At 44.9% G+C, this 26076-nt stretch overlaps 2 protein-coding genes across 2 annotated transcripts in view; both read right to left on the minus strand.

The window, feature by feature from the left end:
• LOC119129646 (C-type mannose receptor 2-like) overlaps positions 1–26076 on the minus strand; it is a 902042-nt gene that overhangs the window by 850219 nt on the left and 25747 nt on the right. The gene's annotated exons all lie outside the window — the stretch shown is intronic.
• fgf11a (fibroblast growth factor 11a) lies at positions 867–24581 on the minus strand. Its single transcript, XM_037260465.1, has 5 exons — positions 23635–24581; positions 11094–11204; positions 7599–7702; positions 2207–2405; positions 867–2143 (listed from the first exon to the last, which is right to left on the minus strand). The coding sequence occupies exons 1-5, from the start codon at positions 23825–23827 to the stop codon at positions 2001–2003; spliced, it is 750 nt and encodes a 249-aa protein (XP_037116360.1). The 5' UTR covers positions 23828–24581; the 3' UTR covers positions 867–2000.

Genomic DNA, 26076 nt, shown 5'->3' on the forward strand with positions numbered 1-26076 from the left:
GAAAAAGGACAGTGTCACTCTTTTGTCAGAATCACCCCCGCTGCCTCCCCCACCCCACCAACTGTTTTTTTTTTTTTTTTTTTTGGTGTTTTCTGCTGCATTGCAGATGTGGCGAAGGGACTCCACCGCAAAGTAACCCACACGCAAGGGCACATACAAATCAAAGCCACTACACGTGAGCTTGCAATATCAATAACCATCCCTCGTGCTACCCCTGTCACAGACATGGTGGTGGCTGCACCAAGTTAATGGTGTTTATACACACACACACACGCACACACACACCCTCGCCACATACAGTATCCCATCCAGTTTAAGTGTTAGCGATGTGGAAACTTCCCTCTCATCCTGGGATGACCCTCACTGCGGTCTAGCGTTTAACCCTCGCCCGTATTGATGCTTTAAATAAAACACCTAAAGCAAAACTTGTGTGCTCTATTCATGATACAGCAGTGCCTTGAGTGTGACAATTATCTTTCCCAATTGTGTGAATTGAAAGGAAATGACATTTATCCACCTTGGCCACCTGGGGGCAATAGAAAGGGCAATTCATATTGGACGCATGATTTTCCTGTCTGGATGCGGATGCAGCAGCCAATCATATTGCAGCGGGGCGTGTCCTGACTAGAACCCAAATGGGATGGATGCATATAGTTCTTTGCAGAGGATAAAGAATACAGATTGACTGTCCAGTTCTTAAGCAACATAGACGCTAATCATTGCCTATGTGAGCATTAGCCTTAAGCTAGCAGATACATGGCTAAACTGTGTTGTTTCAAATACGCTTTTAATTATTTTTAATTTTTAATTTGGCATTTAACTTCGACTGGGAGTGGCATTAAATTGCTTGACGCTTTTTTTTTCTCTTTCTCCCAAGACTTTTTACTTATTCTATCTGACAAGTAGGCTGTAAATCGAGTCAATTGTTTCTCAAGGCACCACTGTATACTTTTTTTGGCATCAAAACCCAGAGGTAACGTTTTAGCTACGATTCTTGCCTCTTGATTTACCCCTCTTCTTCTTTTTTTTAAATAATATTGCAATATAGAAATGTCCCAGCCCTTAGAATGAAGTAGTTACCAAAGATTCTTTTTTTTCACAGTTAAATCTTCCGCACCTCCACCCAAGCAGTATCTCCAATCTCCGTATCTCATAGTCTTAATTCTGTTCTCGCAGCGGGCCCGTTTAATTAAACATTTGTGTAATTACTTTGTGAAGAATAGTCAAACATTTAATGGACTTAGTGATCCATAGGGGATGACTGGTCAAACATGGCAACCTGAAGGTCTATTTAGCGATTTAATTAAGGTCTTAAGCACTTCCGCCCGGTGTGAAAGCGGTGTTTTAACAATTACCGGCTTGGAACAAATGTAACAATTATGGAATTATTAAATGGGTTCAGTTCATCACAACTTTTCTCTCCTTATATTCAGTCTCCCTTTGCTTAAAAGTGAGAAGATATTTACTTGTGTAAAGATGGAATTAATTATTGCTGTTTTTGTATTTTTTACACAATAGCGGATTGATGGCTATTATTTAGGGGGCTATTCATTTCATGTGTGTGTTTTTGGGAGGTTGTGATCAACATCATAAAAAGTGAAAAATTGAGTACAAGTCACAAACTCATCAAATCACACCAGTTGTGGATGGAAGATACACACACACGCACACACAGGGCTTCTTAAAAAGTTGCTGACAAGCATGGAAGACGTTGATCGAAGCAATCAAATTAAAACAGCATTCCACCATTGCACCCGTGATGGTAAATGCCAGGAAGACTTTTTGCTCAGCTGCTGGACCGACTGGGGGGTGGGGGTGGGGGTGAGACGGCGCTTATGGCAAGAAGGGCACACCTCTTGTTGGAGTTATTGCTTCCCATATTGTAGTCACACAGAGGTTAGGACGTGAAGGTCGACGGGGAGGTTATTTTCCTCAGTGTCCAACTCTGTTTAGGCGTCCCCCAGGGGTCCCCCTCGATCCCGTCCTCTTTTCTTTCAGCGCTAGGACGACGAGGTTTTGGTTTTGCTTTGAGGGTCTTTCTTGTCGTTATGGTGCACAGGCGAGTCATTGGAGGTCTTGGGCGTTTTCCTAGGCGGACTCTGCTCGGCGACGTCGTGTAGAGACGGCTCTCTGTACATGGCCACTGTATAGGAAGTAAGAAAAATAATTCATTTGTGGTAGGACCTGAAATCAGAATCTTTGCTACCTTCAATGAGTTTGGGTAGAAAATGTGCGGCGCCCTTGGTCTTCTTGACGCGATTTCCCTTCATGACCTGCCCGTCCCGGTTGATGCCGATGTACCAGGCCCGACCCGATTGCGTCTGTCTGTACAGGATGGACGAGTAGGTGACGTAGTAGTTCTCGAACACGCATTCTTTGAACTTGCACTCTGGCGTGAAGTGTTCCTGGAAGACACGCACGCAAAGGTGATAGGTGAAGAATAACACATTTGAGGTATGGCCAACTGGAGGGAAATGGAGCCCACATTTCATCCTGACAGGGTTACTAGACCGAGATCCTGATACCGGGATGCCATTACTTATCCTGCGCTTCACGTGTAACAAACAACAGACTTAGCCCACCCCTCCTTCTCCCTCGGACGGTCCAGCAACCCCACTTTCGGCCTTCAGTACACAAACATTTAAACTGTGACAATATGTCAACCAGCGGTACATCCGCTGCAAAGCCTTGCCCTTCCTGCAGCTCCCACGGTTTCCCTCTCAATGCCTCATTCCGCTTATCCTTCTTCACGGCATAGCGGCTACGCCACACCCCACCCGCCCGACCGCATCCTTCCGTCATGTTGTAACCTTGTCGGGGAACAAACCAATTTACAGGATTGATTTGGAGCCTTGATGTGACGCTGAGCAGAAAAGACCTGAATAAGGACTTTGCTCTCTCTCTCTTTCTTCTCTCACTCACTCCTTTCACATTGCCGTCTGCTCCTGGAGCTTTTCTCGAAGCTTCGGTGGAATATCTACACCTGGACAGTACAAAGATAAAATCCCCCGTCCTCTTTTTGCTAACAACTAAGCGTGAGACTAGCAAAGAGAAGAAGTCAACCCTCTCACCCCGGGTGGCTGTCAGTTGCACTACTTTGTGTGAGAACACACTCATTTAAGTTGCCGCATTATTTACGAGGTGGGGGGGGAGCACATCTGTCTGCCGAGCTTTTACTCTGACATCACCCCATCACGCCAATCTCAGAATTTCCTTCTCGGCAAAGGATGAAAGGTCTCATGGTCACCCCTCGTCACCTTGATCTTAGCCCGTGCTACTTAGAGCCGACTTGAACTTGCTGCTGCACTTCCTCGACTCTTCAGTAGAGGGTGCTCTAAACTTGCAGCAACCTACCACATCGGCACAGTCCCCAGGCTTGTTTCTGTGCAACTTTTTTGGTTGCAGCAAAAGCATGCAGGTGTTCACTGAAGCTTCCCCTCGAGTCGCACCTGTTTGAGAACACGCACGTCGTTACACAACGCCGCTCGTCCGCCAACCATGTGACCCGAGATCGCTCACTTGCAACGGCACGAGAGGCGATGGCGAGAAAAAGAAGAGGGGATAAAATAATTTACCACGAGGCCTCTGGGGAAATGGATTCAGTGTAAGATCTCTGCGAAACGTCAATAAACATTAGGCCAGAAAAAAAAAATGGATTACTCTTTGATTGGACACAAGAAAATGTAAGCTAACTTTCGTCGCACACATTTGTTGACCACGTTCAAGAGGACGAATGTATTTCCCGGCATCAATAAGGCGCTTGCGCATTATGTGAATCTTTGCTGACTAATGCTTTAGTATTCAAAACGGGGCAGGGCAAACCTTGTGCTCAAGCGCCACATTAAAACATTTTTACAAAATTCAAATGGTTTGTTGCCTTAAATTCTGAGTGACCACAACTTTTTTTTCCCTTATTTTTTTTTACAGTGCAGGTCGTTCGTGAAACTTAGAAAAAAAATATATGCACTGGAAATGGTAGAAAAGAAATTCAGTTATTTGAATCTCCCTCATTTACATGACCGGCGGTAATGAGAACAGCTGGAGAGGTGCACGGGTGGTCAAGAAACAGAGGAGGGGGCGGGCGTCCTCACCTTGACTACCAGACCCTCATTGAGCATTTGGGGCATTTCCTAAGGGAACGCGAATTATTCGCCCGCTTTCTTCCCCTCGCCACATTTCCCCTCATCCGTCACATGGCTTCTCATCTCCTTCCTTCAGGCCATATGGGTCTTGCCACTTGAGAGGAGACACATTAGAGACGAGGTAGTGTGCCTAATGGGGGTCTCGGTGCTGGTGGCGGGCGGGGTTGGCGTGGTTGTTAATTTCCTTGATTTAAAAAAGAAAAAAAATAGAAAAAAAAGAAAAAGGCGAGTCTGAATATTGACTCCGGATACGACTGTTTGAAGAACATTTTTGGTTGAGCTCCACAGTCTTGTTTCATTGAGGTGTTAGATGCGGAGGATGGGAAAGGGAATACGACTGGGGTACCTGCCTGCCAGATTCCAGAGATTTTTTTTTCTCCCCCAACATGAGTCTCTTCTTGAAGGGAGGAAAAATGAAAGGAAGGGGAGCAGAGGGATGCTGACTCAAAGGAAAAAGAGACTAGCAGTTTGTGATATGATGGCAGGGATGAGAAGGAAGGTCACAAAATAAATACATTTTAAATCTATAAATATGTATATTTATGTGTGTGTGTGTATTTCTCAACCTCCTTGCGCATTTCCAATCTCAATATTAAGTCCCAAGGTGCAACGCTGTGTTCATTGTTTTCAGAGTTTGGAGTTTTACAACTTTTTCCCCTTGTGGGTTGGATGGTGGAGGCCCCGCTACGGGTCCGACCCAATTAAGTCTTCCTGCCTCTCTGTGTTTATACCTGACTGCACATGTGGCTTTGCTGAGGGCATGCAGTGGGAAGCCAAATTGACCTGGGTAGACAGTGTGTGTGTGTGTGTGTGTGTGTGTGTATGTGTGTATGTGTGTGTTTTATCGTACAGTTTAACACAGCATGACCGCCGCTCCCCCTCCTCTGTCCTCTACACACACACGCTAGCAGCAGCCACACATAATTTCCCTCTTCCCTCTTGTCTCTTCCCAGGAGGCTTTTCCACACCCCGCGTTTAATAAAATGGGCCACCGTGTCCTCAGCTGAGCGCTATTCATTTATTCATTTCATAACTCTGGTAACTGGTGCCGCAGCAAGAGGCCGACTTGTTTTCAATGATTCGTTTTCAATATTGTGTTCCGACTACAAGAGGGCTGATTAATTTTGAAAAATAATCAAAATTTTCTTTTTATATTAACATTACAATTTAACGTGATTTTTTTTTTTCTTTTCCCAAGGTCATCTTGTGTTTTTTCGACTCAAATGGTAAATTAATCCATATTAGAATAATCAATATCCGATTTGTTATACATGAATGTTTTGCTCTTTTAGGTTAAGTGTATATATATATAAAATATCACTTTACACATCATTTTATACCTTCTACATTTTAAAATCAAATAACATTTGTATTAGTGTTCACTCCAGCAACCTCGAAAAATTCACCCAAACAAATTTGTGATATGAAAATTGCATTCTTCTTCATTTCGTGTCAATTTCTGTTCAATTAATTGTTCCACTCCCCCAGTACAAATTAGCAATCGAAATTCAATTTGCTAATCGTATTGCTCATATGTCAAAGGCGTAAACTCGTCGGGCAGGACATTGAGTGTGACCCTGACAAGATGGTAGAAAGGGGAGCACAAGGACAGCGGTGAAGGGGGACATGCGGATAGCGATGCAAGATAAATAAATAAATAAATGCATAAATAAATAAATAAATGAAAGACAATGCAGCTGACACAATGCTGTTGTCACATCCCTCCAAGCTAAAGTGCTTGTTTGGAGATGCTCGTGGAAAGGGAAGTAGAGTGTTGAATAATTCACCCGCTGTTTGCAAATACTACGTGCATGCGCATTGACTGACGTCTTGTCGCTTAGCCGATGCACCTCGGCTACCGTCCATTTGTTACTTGACTTCATCACAAGCAAAAGTGTGAATAGTACCAAATGCTGCTTTAACCGTTCTTTCATGTCGCATTGAAAGAACACATAGGAATAAAAGCTACGCGGCTATGTTGCGCAACTTTGTAAACTGCAGTAATATTTTTTCGTAGATCAAGAAAATATCCTTGAGTATTGTTCAATTGTCTGTCTACGCGTGATGTGTTGCTGCACCGTTTGTGTTCAAATTCCCGTCGCTCAACACTCATCTAAACACTAGTTGTTAACTTAGGCCTTTCCCATTATATGTTAGTATTAAGCTAGCAATCTTTTCTGAGGCAAAGTTTTCTGGTTGAGTTGAATACACAATGTGTGGATCTTGGAGTTTTTTTTGGAAAATTTTCGCAACGACGCCCCTCTGCACGGTGTCCGCATGGGCCGAATTTTTGCATTGTGAACCTGCCGAAATTTCTAAACCACGTGGAAGCTTTCGTGTGGAAAACATGGCGGACGAGCAAGCACTGTTAAGTGTTTACTACTTTCTTTGTTTTGATGTTAAATCTGCTTCTTTAGATTGTTAATTTGTAGTCAACATTTTTTTTTTCCGCGTGCGACACCAGCATCTCTGCACTTTCTTATCCCAGTTAAGCTATCAAGTGTGCCGGTTAAACAGGACACAATGTTACTTTTAGCAGCGTAACCTTTCCCTTAATGAGGTTGCACTGCTCGGATGGTCAGCCCGGACCGATGACTCGTCTTCCCGCATTGCGGAGCCAGCGCTCACTGAAGCTCTTTTGGATTCATCCTGGGGCGGGGGACACCATACTACTCGCACGTTTCCAGCCGCATGAAGAAAAATGCCTCCCTCCTCAATTTCCTTCCTGCAGCTTTGCCCTCTAGCTTTCATTTGGAGGCTTACACTTGCAGTGAGTAAGAGGCGAGCGAGCAGGTTGTTTGAGGTCGGGACGGGAAACAAAAGCCTCCCCGCACATCCGGGCTACCCGCCTTTCCCTGTCATCTCACAGGGATTTTCTCAAACTTTTTTTCTGCAGGGGTACTTTCCCGTGTAAGATAGAAGTGGGTCACCTTGGCTCTGTTACAATAAAGCCTATAGTGATTTTTCGCAACTGTGCAAAAAATGAATGTAGCGGAAATAAATATCACAATCGTTTTCTGGTCTTGACCGAGTCCAACTGAGGTTTTGTTCCTAAAAATGAGCATCCTCTTTCAAGTGAAACTTAAGGTTATCATAATAGCCACATTATTGTTTAACTTGACCGCGAGCGTCAAAGCAGGCAGTCTTTTTATTTCAGTCATGTCGGCCAACAGCGGGATTATAAAATTTGGTTTTACCAAACAGAAGTGGCCTTAGCCACTACATAGCCAAATTAGTTTCTTTTTTTGTTCCATACTTGATCTTTTTTTCCCCTTTTAATAAGTTAAAGGACAACCTCAGTCTCAACTGTTTTCCTCAATGGTTTTTTTTTCCGTCTTAAGGTCGGATCTTATCTAGACATGGAGCTGTCAGACTTGGACCTAGGACTAGGACTGGGTAAAGGTGGACTATAGACTAGAGCCCTGACGAATGCACTGATCCGTGAGTGGCCCATACCGAAGTGTAGAGGTAGCCCTCGCTGTTCATGGCCACGTAGAGCCCCGTCTTGGTGCTTTGGATGGCCACGATGCGGAGGCCCACAGGAATCAAGTTGAACTGCACTGTTGAAAACACACGCAAACAGAAAGATCAGAAAGTGGGAGGAATTAAAACACCAGCTGTAATCAACGACGGGAAATCCAAATTGTTTTTTTTTTTTTTTTTTGCACAAGGATCATTCGAAAGCCATTCCATGCACACAACATTCAATGCCCTCAATTACGTGTGTGCATTCTCAAGTGAGGGATGGATGGGTGGGTGAAGGATTTTTTTTTCTCCTTATCCCGGAAATGAAATATGGAATACTAGCAAGTTTCCAATCAATTTCAAATCGGGAGTTGCACCGGCATAATAAATGGAGACAGAAAGTCAATTATGGCTACAATGAGGGCGAGGGGGGGGGGGGGTAGTTTGGGAGTCAGCGTAACTTACTAGGCAAATGGGAAATGCATTGAACTTTTCCTTCCATTCACTGAAATAAAGCGGCCGATTGTGGTAAATGTGGGCTCTTGTTGAAGGAGCCAGCACCTCAGCCAGCGCACGTGTCCCTCCTTGTCTTTCCGGAGGGGCTCGGCTTCTATTTGCCTCATCGATCTCTGCATCTCAAAGAGGCGCTCTTGCAAATGAGCCAAGTGTCACAATGGGAGGACAAATAGAGGGGAGAGCGCAATGGCTGGGAAAAAAAAGAAAAAAAATCCAATGTAGGGATCCAGGCTTTCTTTGTACTGTAGCCTGCCTTTCAAGTCCCGCTTTGACTTTTGTTCGGCCCTCAATAGTTTGCTTTCTTCCACAGTAAATAAGGCCTCACATCTACATCGTCGTCACCATCATCACCATTCCTGAATAAACACTCTTCCTCTGTTTTATTCAATTCGCCTGGGGGAAAAAATAAAAGATTAAAAAAAAAAAGCGCTTGTTTACTTTTATTTGTTGTTCCCCCGGGGAGAGGAAATGAGAGGGACGGGAAGAAGGTGTTGCCAAATCAATCCCGCCAGTCAATTTGAGGCCTGGAGATCATAGAGACAATAAATAAGCAAGGAGGGCGTGGAGTGGAGGTAGAATGGATGGGAGGGGGGACTGGCAGCGAGACACAAAGTTAAGCGATGCAAATGGCGGGATTGTGTTGGATGTGAAATCTATTGCAGTGACAGTACAAGTGCAGTGCTGCCTTGAGATTAGACTTGGCTAGCATAATGCTAACACACAATGGGAAACGCCTTAGATGGGCCAACACAACTAGCATTACTGTCACAGTAGTTGCAAACCTGTAAAAAAAACAAATCATAGCAACACATGACGATATACTTTATAACAATGCTCAAAGGCGCGTATTCTTTATCCTCTGCAATAAAATTACTGATATTACTGCAGCTCTTCTGTTAAGTTTCTTAATTTGTACTGTTATTTAAAAAAATTCTGTTCAAACATGTTCCCTTTCTGTATCATTTCTTATTTTCTGATATCAGTAATTGGGCAATTTGCAAAAATAATGGATATTAACAATTCTTTCAATCATAGCAAAACATTTTCCAAAATCAGTACTACAAGTCAAAATATTTCAAATCAGGACACATTTGATAACAATTTATATTGCTGTTTTGGGGGTGCTGGAACAGATGAACAGATGAACAGATGAACAGATTTCCATTCATATGAATAGGAAAGTATGATTTGAGTTGTACTATGGTATTGTGGTGGATTCCACGAGACACAGCAGACGCCCCATTTCACTTCACGTCGTATGCAATTCCTCAAGCGCTCACTCTCACAGTCCTCGTCTTGTTCCTCGCAGTTCTCAAAGCTTTTAAATTCTCTTGTGCTGAATGATATCAAGCACAGGGGAAAGTCGGACAAAGAGACTCGGATGGTGGGTTGGAGAGCGAGCGAGACGTGTTGCAGAGCAAAGACGCAGATAAATAACATTTCCTTCCAACAGCGGGAGATGCTAATTAAAGAGGATAAAAGTCAGAGGACGACGCCGCTCCTCGTGGCTTTCTGATCTACACGCTGAGACTCAATATGGCTTTCATCACCCCAATCTCGCTTTCCTCCCGTCTTTCTTCTGTTTCCCTTCTTTTATCTTCCCACATTGTGCACCCGCCCGGTTCCTTCCGCAACAGAGTCGTTTGGGGTCAAATGAAGTAGAAAGCTTAATTGGCCGTGGAAAAACATTTGCAATGCGATTATAGTATTATGCTTGTTATACAATCAGTTAAAGGTGGCGTCTGGTGGAAAGACGTAGCCTGGCTAACGCTAGCACGTAAACAAAAAACTCAATCTGGTGCCTTGAGGGATGCAACCGTTTACTCGGGAGAAACCCAGCAACTTACTTAACATAAAAAAACACTTAACATAAAAAATATTTATTCATTAATATTAATAATAATAATATTACTTTTAATAATAATAAATGATAATTTCATAATAGTCATTTAAGGCAACTTAACATAAAAAATATTTGTTCATTAATATTTAATAATAATAATAATAATAATTTTAATAATAATAAATGATAATTTCATAATAGCCATTTAAGGAGATTTCAAAAATACCGCTTGTGTGTGCTAGAAGCCTCGTATCTTTGTTGTCAATCTCCAGATTCGTCTATGGAAAGGTAATGCTGTCCCTCGGGTCCTTTTTGTCCACGTCCCGCCCGCACTGGCCAGGCAGTCCATGAGGGCAGGTGACAAATAGAGTCCGACAGGTGTCCCCGTGTTTTTGGCCCGTGAAGAAGGGATTGCCTGTGTCATGGTCAGGCGGCGTCACGACACCATCCAAAGTCTCGTGTTACACAGTGTTGATTGATACCCACTCGCTGTGTCACTTGCTGAATAATTCTTCGGTGGCGCTTGAGCACCTAATGCCTGTTTTTCTTCATCAGACTCCAGAAGTACGACATGACAAAGACCAATTTCAGCGTCTCTGAATCTGTTTTTCTTGCATGCCGACCAAGTACGGCCTTTTCACTTTTTGGTCCACTTGACCAATTCCAAACCCCAAGTAAACAAAGTCCCCACTCAGCAAACAACAGCCTGCCAATGTTTACGTCACGTAAAAAGGACAAGCGGCGGCCCCGCAGCTAAAAAAGTCTTAATGAATTGCTACAATGTAAATTTCACCCAGGCGGCCGTTGCCCCTCCCGCCGGGCTGTAAATCTAACAATTGTGCCAACTTCATGTTTTGCGTCCAAATTGGTGTCATGACAGAAAAATACTGTGTTGCCACATCACCGACATCCCATAATAGTGACCCGGCCGGGAAATCAGGACGCTTTTGGTCGTGTAGTGTCTTATCAGGATCAAACCAGGGTGCCCTCATGCATTGATTGGGACCTTCTGATATAGGGTGTGTTCTCCAACTTGAATACTTCTCCCCACCTTTTCTCGAGTGTAGATAAGTTTACCAACACGTTGAACCACCCCACGACGTCGGTATTAGGGAGTATTGACTTACAGAAGGAGCTGCTTTCGTCCTTTGTGCCTTCCATGGTGCCGTTCGGCAGCATTTGAAGGTAGAAGCCGTGTCGGCAGTAGAGCCGCGTGACGATGCCCTTCAGCTGCGGCTCTGCGAAGCAAACACACGAGGGAAGGGTTAAACGGGTGCACGTGCATGCGAAGGAAAGCCCAAGTTCTGATATTCGCACTGGGAACTGGTCCAATAGTAAAGACGTCGCAATGTGTACGGGTCGTCGAGACGGCGCGTTGTTTGCCCTGCGTCATCGGGCCGATCAATCGCAGTTTGATATGTACCCGTGGCTAGAAAGCAAGATGTGAGGAGTCTCTGTCAACCGATGCTTGCAGTGAGTGGGGCAATCAGTCACTGCTAACAGGATCTCAAAATATCTACAATCTATCTTTTATTTTGGCTATTTCCTCTATTTAATGACAATCGCACCATGTTTGTGTAGTTCACGATCAAGTTACTGGTTGGAGTCCCAAAACCCAATACAGGCTCTCAGTTTTCAATAGAAGTGCGCCACAAAATCGCTTGGTACGCGGCAAAGAGTCGCCATCTGTAAATGTTTCAGTCCACTTCAGCTGCGTAATCCACACCCGGTGTTCATGATGTTTTGGCGTATTGGGATTCTGTTTCGCGAGGAGCCAATTTGCGGCCGAAATATGAGTTGTGCGTGTCTAGTCTAAGGGCGCTGCAACCTAAAGAGTGGAAGATGTATTAGAAGAAGCGGCGGTGCGCAAATGTTCCCGCGATCAACTTTTAATGAGGAGCATCAACTATGAATGAGAACAGAGAAATCCAGGAGCCGCTGGCAGTTTGCCCTTCGTCGACAGCGGGCTTGTGTGAAGGCGTGTGCGCCTAAACCTTTAATTGAAACGTAGCGCCATGTAAAAATGAAAATTCTCACGCTCTTATTCAGCACATCTCTGTTAATCATTTACAGCAACAAATATCATTTTCAACACACTCCTTCATTGTGCTTGAAAAATCAATTTGCAGTCTGTCCCAGAATCTGTCCGCTAACAAATATATCTGATTGGACACCACGATCTCAGTGGCAAGAGTGAATTTATGGAAGCCGCCGTGGATAAAACCTCATGCATCTGTGGTTGGATGGCCGGACGCAGAAGGTCAAACTGGAGTGTGGTAATCTGTAATATCCTGAGAGTTAATCCCAAATTAAGCCTCAAACCACACATGAGGCCATGTGCCGCTTAGCACGGCTGCCTTGCATGGTGTAACCCCTGGCGGTGGGCGGAGCCAGTTGTTGACCTTCACTACGCTAATCCTGTAATAACCCTGTACCTGAGCGTCTCAAAGGGGAGATCAATCCAAAATGAATAAAATTCCAGATAAAATCTGTTCTTGACAAATCTATAAAACAGGTGAAAATAGATTGAGAAGCGTCTTTGGTCCGTCCGACCGGCGACGCTAATTGCTTCCCACAACAATGTGCTTCTCGTCGCAAACGCTGACGTCTCCCTGCGGCAGAGGCCGCCGCTTCCCATTTGCGCGTTCGATATGCATATGGCAACGCAACCTCCTCCTTCAGCGCCTGACATCTTGTTCTTGCCGCCGACTGACAGCGGGAGACAAAGCACCGTCAACTCTTGTCAAGAAGTAACTCTACGAAGTCGATTTCATTTACACCGGTGGGGGTGCGGAACGCCACGTCACGTGTGCTTTCTTTATGTTCCGTATTGTTTAAAAGGGTGCCGCCAAAAAGGTCAACACCGTTTGGGAAAGTCCTGCTTGACTGCGGCCACGCGTGACTTGCAGCCACCACTTCCTGCTGCTTTTCCACAGTTAATAAGATTGTTACTCCCTACTGACTCCAATATTTTCTCACTCTCTCTCTCGCTCTCTCACCATAAGCATGAGAGGCCCCGGGCTATTAATCTGTGGATATACAGTATGGATTTTACAACTGCTAGTATTTCAACTCTCAGCATTTATGGCATCAAATAGTAAACGCTTGAAGCTAAATGAATGGATGAATGAATGAATGAATGAATGAATGACATCCCCTATGTTGAATGTGGAACATCTGGAGTGATGGGAAGAAATGTGAGGGAGAGTCTTTGCGATTGATGATTTTGAACTAATTGTGACCGACTGCAAGAAGAGTGAGTGAATGATTTAAAAACAAAAAACTACTTCTCCTCTTCTTTGCTCGCTCGATCAGCTCCGCCCTTGCAGTTGCTTAACACTTGACTCAGTGATGAAGTGCAGTCAAAACCCAAAGTTTGCATCTTGAGAAGAATTTGAAAAGTCCAAAGGCATGAATGATACGCACAAGGTCAAGAAAGATGACATATTAAAATATCTCAAATAAATAAACACTGAGGAAAGCTGCTTGCACACTGGCCGGAGGCTTTGAGACTGTTGTTGTTTATCTAATAGGATTACCATGATCGCATTTAACTGGGAGCACTATTTTTTAATTTCCATTTCATCTTCATCTGAGTGTTTACGAAGCCTTTTTAAAAAGACTTCTTTGTGGTATGGAAAGATTCTGCGTTCCATCTGAGCTGGACACACAGGATGAACCGAGCCGCAGATTTACACCCACTTCTGATCAACGGCGGGAGCTTAGTAAATTTTGATTGTCAACAAATGCTAAATGGTCAAGCAAGTATCTAAAAGTGAATGGACTCCTGCTTAAACAAAAACAAATGTGAAGGCAACATTGAGACGACGGGGTCAAACAGTACTCTGAGAGTGAATGATGTAAAGCTTAAAACAAAAAACAAAAAAGGACTTTAATGATCGAGTCTGAGCGACAAAAGAAGCCGCTGGAGACGAAAGTGCCCGAGAGCGCATGTGGGGAGGAAGATAAGCCGACGGGATAAAGAGTGAGATGGAAAACGAGATGAGAGAGAGAAGACAAAAGCGTACATCAAGAGGGGGAGCCAAGACGCCGTTGGTGACGGGAGGGGTTGAGAGACGACGGGATGTGCCTTCAAAAGCGAGTGTGACGTCACGGGGAATCGGTTCTGCCGTCCGAATTTCAACCATCGGCAAAAGCATCGAGGACCAACAAAATAATGCACAGAGCTTCCTTGGCACTTCTCTTTGACGCTTCATCAGGATCTCCTCTTCCAGCCACTGCCGGACTGTGGAGGTTTCCCATCAATCAAGTTGAAGAGCAGGCGTTTTGCTCACAGGCAGGAGATATGTCGAAATAGAGTAGAAATGGATTTGAGAAGGTTGCATGTGATTAGATAAGTGCCGAATGGAAGGCGAAGGGGAGGAGATGATATCCGAAGAAGGTGGCACGGGAGACACGGAGCCAAGGACGACCAAGGTCGAGGAGGTCCGAGACCGAGGCGAAGATGAAAGCGGCGCGAGGGGATCCATCTCCTCGCTGTTGTAACACTCAAAGGAGTCAATGAACAGGAACCACAATTCCCACCCATACCGAGTTTTCTCTCCTTTCTTCATTGCTTTATTATTATTATTATTTTTTTACCCCACCTCCTTTGGTAGCGTCCATCGCTCAGCCGTTTAAAGCAATGTTGTACGTCTCCTCTTCATACAGACTCCTACCAAGATGGATGGCAATATTCCCCCCGAGAGCCGTTAAGGGGCAAATACAAACCAATTTCCCGTCAATAGATGCTCCCCAGACGACACTTGAAGCGCACGACATCATCACTCACTGGCACAAGTGACGGAGACAAAGTGGCACAATAACCATGCAGATAGAACTCGCAGGTGTCGTTCTAGATCAGGAGGGTGCGGCATCTTGTGGACTTTTAACCCAATGGGCATTAAGTCTTGGTTAATTTCTGCAGAAACACTTGTGAGGTGGTATAGTTCATTGGTGGAGCCCAGAGGTTGTGGGTTCGATCCCCAGCCGTTGTGTCCAAGTGCTGTTCTGAAAGGACGGGCTTTACTTTTGCCAGCGTTCTAAGATAAATGTAAAAAAAAAAAAAGTTGAATTTAAAAACAGCACCAATTTTCCTGTGCAATTTAAAATCGCTTCCCTAAGATGGAACCAGTAGCAAAAATAATGAAAACAGCAGGGGTCTCAAAACTGAACCCTGTGGAACACCATGCAACACTTGGGGTAGGGTGTGACTTTTGAGAGAATTTGGGAAGATGATCTAACTTTTGTGAGGTGTTAAACGTTTTCTGTATCTTCGGAATATATATATATATTTTTTTAGTGAGTTCGATTCGACACAATTTTTGCTGATATGACTGATGCAATCATTCCACCCAACAGTGCTGATACGAAGAGGTCTCTGATAGGGCTAATGAGACATGCGGTTGTACCTAATGTTTTGGCTGACGAGTGTATGGCCTCGCTCATCTGCCACCTCTCTTCTCCTTCTGCCCTGCTTGGCACAATGCTGAGCAAGCACTTCTTCCTCCCTCATGTCTCTCTCTCTTTCTTCTGTATGCTCGCTCTGTCATAGCCTCTCTCAGAAGCCACAGCAGTGGAACATGGAGCACAATGCTAATCAGGCTACATACGCACACGCGAACACACACGCACACGCACGTAGGAGCACAAAAATGCAGTCTTAACGAGTGTCAAGAGTCGTCACAAAATTGAGGCGACACTTTCTCTCCTCTCTCCCAAATGAGCTAATTAAGAAATGCCTAACGAGAACTTGTGTGGTTTTGTTGTTATTTTTATTTTGCTGCAGGTCATATCACTTTCATCACTTTCATTTGCAAAGTGAAAAACCGGCCGGTTCTGCTGAGCGATGTGGCGCAATACTTTAGTCAAGCCCACGGAAATGTCAGCCGTGTCGCGCAAGGAAGCGTCTGATCGTGCCTTTGTGGTTAATTGCGCTCTTATTAGATTGCGTGATTAGGATTTTGATCTCATTTGTCTTAATTTGTCTTTTTTTTTGCATTCTCTTGCTTTGTCTTCATTCTTTTTTTACATTTTAATAGCTTCACTTGTGACCCGCAGATAGTGGCACAGTTGATTTGCATAACTGGAAAATATATACAGGGGGTGTTAAAGTAGGTATACAGTTTTTGTTAAGAAAGAAACAACAGCTTTATTATGTCACACTTAATTTACCAACTAATTTGCTGCTCGTAGTGTCCACTTTTAGTAAACGTGTACTTGAGTGGTTTTGCTATTTGATAATTCACAGTAGCGAAACGGTTAGCACGGTTTTGCCATCTTCGCCTGCAATTATTATATATATCTCTATTTTTTACTACTACTTCTCTTTGTTTAGTGACAAAAACTCTTTGTCACAGTTGTATCTTATTTGCCGTAAATCTGAATATTAGTGACTTGGCGGTGCTGTGTGGCAGGACAGTGTTAAGGCGCAATAGCTAGCAGGTTAGCTTAGCACCAAGGCTTCCCGCAGTGGGAGAATGGATAACTGTTCAACGTGGACACAGTGTCTTTTTATTTTAATAATAAAAAGGAGAAGAAGAATACATTTGATTTATATATCGCTTTTTTTTTTTTGGCATAAAGCACAGCAATTTTGTTCTTAACAATTCAAGCACCCTCGTGGGCAGATAAGATGCACTAAAGTCACTCGTGAACGTTATCTTAATTTGTTGGTAGAGTCTAAATCTATAAAATAGACTAAATCCACAGATTTCTTTTGCTCTAACTGCGTTTGTCCTCCGAGTACAACCGGATTTGCACTGACTGTCATAATTAGTCGTTTAATGCCACATAGTTCTAGGTAGGACCACACCGAGGAAACCCCCAGCCCCCCCCATAAAAAAAATAAAAAAAATCTCTCGCATGTTTTTTTTTTTGTCTGCCCAATCTGTGTGTGGCTGCCTGTGTAATCATATCCTTTGCACCATAGGCTCCCAGTGCAATCTCATGCATCGCTACTCTTTAATTAAACTGATTTGCAGAGAATTTCTCCTCCAGTCCGACCCAGCTTGATTCAAAGGCGTGCGGATCCGCATCGATAATTGCATCGCAACAACAGCTGTATTAAAGTAACCCGTTACGTTCGTTACTCTCGTCGCCGTTCAAAATGTCCCACTCTGCACCTCAAGCGCGCACTTGTCACAACTCCAGTGGAGATCGATGTTCCCCCCTCGGCGGTGTGCCAGCAAAGGCTCCCGCTGGCTCCCCCGGAGTGTCCCCTCCCCCCACCGCTCGTCGCACGCAATCGGACGTCAGCGCCGAGACGCACGCTTCCGTCTCTGCCAGTATTCCCCGTCTTCCCTCAGTGACATTAATCTTAGATATATACTTCGGCAGGAAACCACAACATGACCCTGAGGTTGTGTGTGTGTGTGTGTGTGTGTCGAGTTAATATTTGAAGCCACTGTGTCCACACTGAGATGTAACTGTAACATCATTTCCTACTTCTATAATATTGCACAGAAGTGTAAAGTGAAGTACAAGTTCACTTTTGTCAAAGTGGGCTGATTTTTCTTTTCTCCAGCTTGCAGATGACGACACGAAACATTATCAGAATTAATTTTACAACCAAGGTGTACCCCGCAAGTGAATTCAAATAAAAAAGGCCCATATCGTCGCCATTTCCACCTCGCTACTTTGTAACGGCTTTCAGCTCCTGCCTCTCTATTGGCCTATCTCGCCAAGATGGATCTCCTTTCCTTTGCACTCTGTTTGTGTCTCTCTCTCGGTGGGTAAGGTCAGCTTTGCGGACAACATGGAGCCTGACTCCCGTTGTCAATATCTCAGCTTTTTAAAAACGACCACAGATGTGTTGCCATGCTCAGAATGTACAGCAAACTTGATGGTGGGAAAATGTTTTGGTATTAAGGTTTGAGTGGACTCCGCCGCTCTCACCCCCTCCTGCCCCATCAAAGAAGAAAAATGGACATTTGCTAAGTTTCATTATGAGAATTTAATGCTGTGCCATCCCCTCCGCCTACCTGAGCGTGTCCTGACAACTCACAAAACATATGTTAATATTTTCATTATGCAAAAACGTGGGATCAAGAAGGGGTGAAGATTGAAGCTGCTTTATTTTGCAGCGGCCCACGTGACCTTTGCTGAATGTCAGCACCCGAGCGCCGGGACGGGCCGTGGTGTCCCACTTCAAAACGGCCAATAAAGCCGAAACGCTTGAAAAAATAATGATGATCCATTTCAGCGAAGGGCTATTCTTCATGACCCAATGTTCCCGAGGGGCCTGGCGGCAGCTCCCTCTCGCTTTGCCCTTTTGTAGCCGCTTCTATTCTCCTATCTGGCATGAAAATGCCTCCTGGTTTGATTTAAGAAAATAATGATGAACAACTGAAAATACATCAAAGAACTCGAGTCGTTAGTTTGCAAAGTCATGGTTGGATTTTGTAAAATATTTGCAAGAGCTGCAAGTTAAGTTCCCACCACCAAGGCAGAGCTTTAATGACCGGCTAAGGGGGTGCACACCCCCCTAACCCCCCCCATCCACTTTCCCTTTGCCGCGTCTAATTACATGATGGATAATTTAATGGCGGAGGCCCCAGTTTTGCAAGAAGTTCTGTCGCCTTCTCTCACTCGTCTGCACGCAAACGAACTTCTGAGCGAGAGAGCATTGCGGATATTTTCTGTGCGTGTGTGTGTGTGTGTCTGTGTGTATTCACCATCAGACGGCTGCCACAGTCTGTCAAGTGAAGGACGTGTCACGCACCTGTGCGCTTGGCGACTACGGGGCGGAACTTGTCCTCACGAGGATTTAGTGAAGTTAGGGTTTAGTTTTTATGGTCAAGAAAAAAATTTCCAGTAGAAACGGGTCATGTTTTGTGGGTTCCGCACGGAAGAGGATTAGGGCCGGTGAAGAAAAAAAACGAGGGGTGACAGGATTCCAACTTTTTTTCTCAGAAATCTGACTTTAATAATTGCATACTATAATCGAAAGAAAATAATTAATTACAATTTAATGCATTGCATTGTACTGCTCCTTCTGCTGTGCCCATTTCTGCCTTCGGGGGCAGTGTAAAACTGTCACACAGGGAAAAAAATATGAAGAAAATGTATCACTATTCTCAGTGACACAGTAAGTTCCGATATTTGTTTTTCACTGAGGATAAATGCCTGTGAGTATTGTTATATTGTCAGTCTACATATTTTGCACAACCGAATATGTTCGTGTTGAAAATGCACCGGTGTGAGAAAACTACCCCAAAAAAATACGAGTTGTATTGTGAATGATCACCCAGTAGAGGTCTGCAAACCTGTCGTAAATATTCATTGTACAGCGTTTTGTTTATTTTCAAATGCACTTGCATGCGCTTCCCGACTCAACTAATAGACGACGGTTTGGAATGAACATTGATACACATTTAAACATGCCTACAGTGTGTCTACATTATTCAGGGCGATGCATGTATGTAGTACTTGCCAGACGTGCTGCAAGTGCAGAGATGCAAGCGTGCGTGTTTAAATCTTCCAGAGTTCCACAGGGAAGGAAGACAAGGGGAGGGAAAGTCAAAGAAGGAAGGAAGGCCATGCAGTTAGTAATGATTTTTCTTTTCTTCTTTTTTTCGTGATCACCTTCGAAAACATTGCTATGCATTTGGCCAGTCCCAGCGCGCCGGCTGCCAGCAAATCCGACACCTCCCCTGGGTGCCACGGTCCTCCGTGATCAAAGTAAATGAACACAAGCGGGAAGGCACACACGCATCAATTTCTGATCGGGACAATTTTCTTCGATAGATCATGAGTGACGGGACGGCATGTGCGTGTTTGTGTGTGGAGAGGTAAACCGGCACTGAAGTGGACAAAGATGATGTATGAGTTTGACAGTGTCGGGCTGGTCAGGGACAATGTCACGTTCATGACCAACACACCGGCCGCGTGTTGACGTGGATGAGCGTCGATGTGCCCGCATGTCACTAAAGCGCCATCGCTATGTGACACACGTCTGCGCACAAACCATGCGGCAAATCGATTGCATATAAAATGCTAATGCGGGCTTTACTACCCTGATCTTGAACGGTCAGCATTGTCTAAAGGGACTGCGATGCCGTGGATCGCGTAGGATTCGAAGCGCGGCAACGCAACTGTTTTAAAACTATTGGATCAAAAGTGACCCAAATTGTGGAGAACGGCAAAACCGATGCTGGGTCCAAAAAGGAACCCAGGAAATATTCTTATTTCTTCCTCTGTGGAGACGTACAGTAATTTCAAAATGAAATACTTTTAAAATGAACTCTGAAATATAATTCATAAGAGATGAAAGCTTAGGACAGAATTAGTTTGACTTAGTTCAAATGTATATATATATTTTTTAATATTCTTTTCAATTTTACTTAAGCGTGGTAACCTTGGTGTGGAGCTGGCTGGTTAGAGAAAATCTGCAAAATAAACGTACGATAGACTAAACTGCGATGTAACTTAAAAAAAACACAATTTTATCAAACGCGTCGTTCTTTCTTGTTTGTCATCTTGTGGCCTCTATTCAGCTTAAGGGTCATTATCACCACCAACTGGTATTTTCCTGCTATTGCGAGGAAACCAACGTAAATTAAAGTCGAGCGCATGCAGCGAAGCTTACTGCCGCCATTTAGTGGTGGGGGTCTGAAGCACACTCAATCCTCTGTAACTTAAAGATTCTGCCTCAAAGTTTTCCTACTTATCTGATAGCAATGATTGATACTCTCCCCGGCCGGTTCCCTCAAAACATTCTGCGGCAAAACAAACCATCAATCAATAAGCCCAACGCCGGTGGTGGAGGAGGCGCGTTCATCATCACAAACGCTAAATATTTGCATCAAACGCAGCTTTTTAACAAGGCGTCGGGGAGCGTGGCGCACGACACAAGGCAGTCTTTGTTGTCGTATCGCGCGAGTGTTCCTAATATTGTGACACGCCGCTTCTGTCGACATTGCCACGCTGTTCTGCACCGATCCGTCCGCAACGCCGCCGCCATCATGGAACACAACAGCTGCGGGATCCGTGACGCGGAGCCCCAAAACGAGACGATTTAACGGGAAAACCATAACGGGGAGGGCGAAAGGCCCGATAACCTTGAGAAGAGAAGCTAATAGAAAAGGCCACTTGCTCCCCGGTGTGGTTCTGCACTGCGGGCTGCTCTATAGAGGCAGTAAATAGGCCCAGTTCTATGTGTGCTCTCCAAACGCATTATCCATCGATCGGTGTGTGTTAACGACGGGAGATGATGAATCACCAAACGGGCCGGGACGGAGCGAACCGGCTCTGCTCGGCCGGGATCAGAACCGGCGCCGTTACCCTGGGGTATGCGGTCGCACACCGACTCCAGAGGACAACGCAAGCTATTTCGGTTTGGCTTTGATATCCAATAGGGGGCTTAACATCCTCATTAGATCATATCGGACGCACAAGCGGGAGGGGCGACATTATCTCCCCTCTGCACCCGCTTACTCAATTATCATGGCAGCCCGTCATTTGTTTGTGTAAGCGCGTCAGTCTGCTGAAGTATTAGTTTGGCACGATGCGAACGCTCATCGGAATGCCTTTGTGTGTTTTCGGGAGGCCGCACGGGTCAAGTCGACCTTGGGATAAGACGAGCGGGTTGGCGGTTTGCAATTGCGTAATGAGAGAAGGTATGTGGGTCAGGCCAGGACGCACCAGCACATGGACCACACGCATCCATCACTCACCCGGCTCCCGATGCTAAGGTGGAGGTGGGCAACCTCTACGGGTCGGTACGATCCACCTGACGCTATTCAGAGGCCTCCATTATTTGGCTCCAAATTGGTTGATTAAAAAATGGTCATTCATTTTTATTTGACTGTAATTCAATAATGGACTAAATATGAACGGAAATCAATAAAAAACATTTACTTTATTAAAATGTGCGTTATGAATTCATTTGTGAAACATAATATAACGCATAAGTTTGAATTTTAAAGTCATTTAAAAAATGGTTGAATTACTTATCTCATTATATAATTTGAAATATTAATCATAATGATTTTAGAAAACATTGGTAAAATGTTCTATTATATTGAAATTAAATAGATTGTACTGCGAAATTGCACATAAAGTAGTTCAGATAAATTATGGATAAATATCCTTCGATTATTATTCGTTGGAATTATTATTATTATTATTATTATTAGATATTTAAAAGCTGGGTTAAAAATAACCCAGGTGGGTTACTTTTTTTTTTTTTATCCCATATTGGATTATATTTATTTCATCAGTTTTATCATTTTTAAATAATGTTATAATTCCCATATTGTACAGCCACAGTTGAACATTTTATTTAACCTGATTTAATTATGATGTCCCAAAAATCAAATATGGTTTTCCCTCCCTGGGTTTTGTAGAAGACGCGCACTTGCACGTATGCATTCACACAGCAACAATCTGAAATGGCTGACCAAACTGTCCGCGACGTAGAAGCAGACTGCTTTGCCTGCGTGATGACACCTCAACCAAAATATTAGAAACAACCCTCTCTCTTTCTCTCTCTCGCACTCACGCACACGCACTCACACAATCCAGCTTGACACGAAGGTCTCCGCGGTGTCATCCACACCCACACGTGCACGGCCTCCTTGAGGAAATGATGAAGATGCACATTGCCATACGTGGTACTTAACGCAGACCCCATCAGCGAAGCGGTCAACCTGATAATGCTTCTCGGACCCCGGCCTCCGCACTCAGGTCCCGCCATTACCATAATAAATCCATAAGTGTGTGAAAAACGCCGACAGCAACGTTGGCCGCAACAATGGCTCCGTGTCAGCCTCGCCACCCGTCCCACATATTTGACGACCATAATCATGCGTGGCAGATGCTGCTTGCTGTTAGAGCTTGCTCACTTAAATATCAATGTGAACTTTGCATATATAGTTGCGCATCGGACGCACAACGCTGGAAAAAACTCCATCGAAATGAATGGACAAAGACAAATGATACAAATCACAAGGCTCTCAATAACAATGATTCGTCATTCTAACTCAAGACCGTCATCTTATTCCCTTCTGTTGTATCACCTAACCTTTACCTCTATTTTACCGTTTCCTCGAGAAGGTGAGCTCACTTTGCTGGAGCCAGAGCTTCTTTGTGGCCACAAATTAGCATTGTCGTCATGTGATTTTTCAACTCAACGGGACACCCAAGTGTAAATTCAAACGACTCTGTGGAAAATGTTGCAGATGAGCAAAACGTGGCATTGAGCAAGAGTGACTGATTGTGCAATTAGCATGCTAACGCATAAGACAAGTACGGATGAGGTGCAAGTTGCCTCGAGGGTTGTAAAAGTCGTACGCAAGCTATCGGGCCGCCAGGGACGACAAAGAAGGCTCCCGCGGTCACGTGGACTTATATAACGGACTTGTCACGCTATGACTTCATTATAGAGCTGAAGTAAGCAGCAAGCAAAGCAGACACAACACAAGTTGGGACAGTGGATTTGCAGACTAGACTGGAAACGATCCCGGTCCAGCTTGTGTGCAGCTGAGAGAAAGACAGGCTGGAAGGATTCCCAGATTGGGATTCAGATCTGGCCTGAAAATTACAGCATGGATGTCCTCTGCACTCGGAGATTAATTTGATTTCTGGCCTGAGACCATCACCAAAATGCTGTCCGAAACTGACAGACATGGAGCGGAGGAGGTCTAAAAAAAAAAAAGTGGCGCTCACCTGGTCTTTTTTCCATTTTCCTCCCTCGACTGCCGCATAATCGGACCTTGGATATCAAAATGAGGATTTGCTTCTGGCAAAGCGACTTGTTGCTTTTCGGGCACGGCTTTCGCTTGCTGGCAATCTGACGGTTGGTCTGGGGGTCCTTGACCTCCCGACGCTGTCGAATGAGGGAGCTGGCAAGGGCGGCCATCTTGCCAGCGCAGGCCCCGCTGGCGGCCTGGTGGCGCCCGGGTGATGGGGGGTACCGTGGGCCACCCCCCTGCCCGTTCACCCAGGGCGACGGGGCAGCGCTACGGTTGTCTCGAGCTGATGAGCTGGAGGGAAATGGGTGAAAGGCAAGAAGAGGCACAACCTCAAAAAGCACACAACTGAAACGGAGGCTTGTTGAAGATCCCGATCTGGCGAGCCTCGAATGGATTCGTTTGCCTTCTTTTGTTTGGGCAGGCCATGTTCTTATCTAAACCAATCCATCAGTTCCACTCCAGTCCAGCCTGTCTCCTTGACCTCCGGGGGAAGTTTGCCTCCAGCATTCGCCCAATTGCGGAATCCTTCAATCTCGACTGTCAACTGTCCTCCTGTCCGACCCGGTGACGGACGGAGTCAAGACGTCCAAGAAGTGCACAAGAAGATGAGACCTGAGGTATCAGCTCGGAAAGAGGAAGCTGCCTGACTTACTCCCCCTTTCCGAGTCCTTCATGCCGTCCTGAGCGGGCGATTGAGGAGACGTGGTAGCGCTCCATCCGAGCATCCTTCCAGAGGTGACATTCAAAGAGTGGACCCGAGAGGAAGAAGAGCAACGCCGACGGTGTCTAGCCCCCCATGTCGGATCGAGCTCTCAAAGTCCCTCCGCCAAGTGCGAGCGGAGCCTTGTGTCCTTCAGCCACGCTCGCTGCCTTGCAGCTGGCAGAACGAGGGATGAATGAGTGGAATGAGACACAGCGGGGGGAGAGCGAGAGCGAGAGCAAGAGAGAGAGTGAGGGAGGGTGGAGGGAGTGGCTAGTTGACAGGTATGCAGTATCTACAGTGGATTGGAGGATCTGCTTCTGGATGGGTCGGGTTAACGGGAAGAAGGAAAGGTACTTCTCATTATCAGAGAAAGAGAGAGAGAGCGAGAGCTTCCTGTCTCTCTCTCTTCCTCTCTCTCTCTCTCTCTCTCTCTCTCTCTCTCTCTCTCTCACCGTGACCCCGCAACATGACGCATCCCCCCCCCCCCCCCCACAAAGCATTAATTTCAGGCGCTTATGCACATACTCAAGCAACAGGTGAGGTGGGGTGAGTCAGTTTTATTGATACAGATTTGATTTCATACACGAAGAAAACAAAAAAACTGAATTAAAAGGGAGCTGAATAAAATGACGAAAAAACGTAGAGCGCACCAAAAAGATTTTGTCAATCTTTTAAATTTAAAAAATTGATTGAAAAAGTATCATTTGAGGCAGACTTTTTGTCTCTTGCCAGCTGTGCAGCATAATTGCTAAATGCTGTTTCACCATGTTTTTTTTTTTTGTTTTTTTGGGAACTCTTGCTTTCAAGTCTGCAGACTTCCGAGTCCCACTTGGTTTAGATTCAATTGGAAGGTCTTCATCTGTATATTTCCGATCCTAATATTGGGACATATCCACTCTCGGTAAGCAGCGAACATTCAGATATTTTCTCTCAATTTCAAACATTAGATATTCCAAACACTGGAATGAAATTACACATTTTTTTTACAGTACGTCTCCGTATTGTAACAAGAGTATTTCATTTCCCCGTCAATCTATTTGGAGTGAAAAGGTGTCCGGTTCACCGTCCCAACTACAACCTCTTTGGTCACAAAATCAACAATTGGATTGCGAAAGTGTCATAACTCTGGCACCGAGTGTGCGTTTTATAGCTGAGTATTGGCCACTGCTGCTTCCACTATATTCACGCTCGAGAGACGACGATATTCCTGCGCAGCTGCTCTGTTTTCTCGGCTCTCGCTTGCTTAGCGCTCTCGACACAAAAAAAGTGTCAGGCGACAAAACAGAGTCTGAGCGGCTACAACGTGCACGTTATGTTTTGGTTGACGAGCTCATCTTTATTGTCTTGCTTTGAGGTGAGCTGATTTTTGTATCTTCTGGGTGTTGCCCGGCCTATAAATCCGTCAAAACGTCAACACTGGCGCATACGCCCGACGTTAAACAGTGGCCGTGATGTCGGCCGGATGCTCATCTGTGTGCTTGCGATCTTTACGGTAGCGAAAGCACACACGGCGTCCATTAAAACACTTCTGTCATGCGTCTCGCCGCGGAACGAGACAAGAACAAGCTTGCGGAAACACATCGTAGATCCGGCAAACGTGCAAACTGCCAACGAAATGATCATTAACCGGACCGTTGCGTTTGTCAAAGCGGAAAGCGCGAGGGCCAAATACGACACGATTGTTTACGTGCGCGGCCCGACTGACGCGACATG

This window comes from Syngnathus acus, chromosome 10 (assembly GCF_901709675.1).
Source record: "Syngnathus acus chromosome 10, fSynAcu1.2, whole genome shotgun sequence".
Classification (NCBI taxonomy): domain Eukaryota; kingdom Metazoa; phylum Chordata; class Actinopteri; order Syngnathiformes; family Syngnathidae; genus Syngnathus; species Syngnathus acus.

Excerpts from the sequence above, each read along its gene's own strand:
- fgf11a (XM_037260465.1), bottom strand. The coding sequence starts at position 23,827 with ATGGCCGCCCTTGCCAGCTCCCTCATTCGACAGCGTCGGGAGGTCAAG. Across the intron at positions 7,703-11,093 it reads GGACGAAAGCAGCTCCTTCT|TGCAGTTCAACTTGATTCCT; the intron begins GTAAGTCAATAC and ends TGTTTTCAACAG. Across the intron at positions 2,144-2,206 it reads TCTACCCAAACTCATTGAAG|TGGCCATGTACAGAGAGCCG; the intron begins GTAGCAAAGATT and ends CTTCCTATACAG.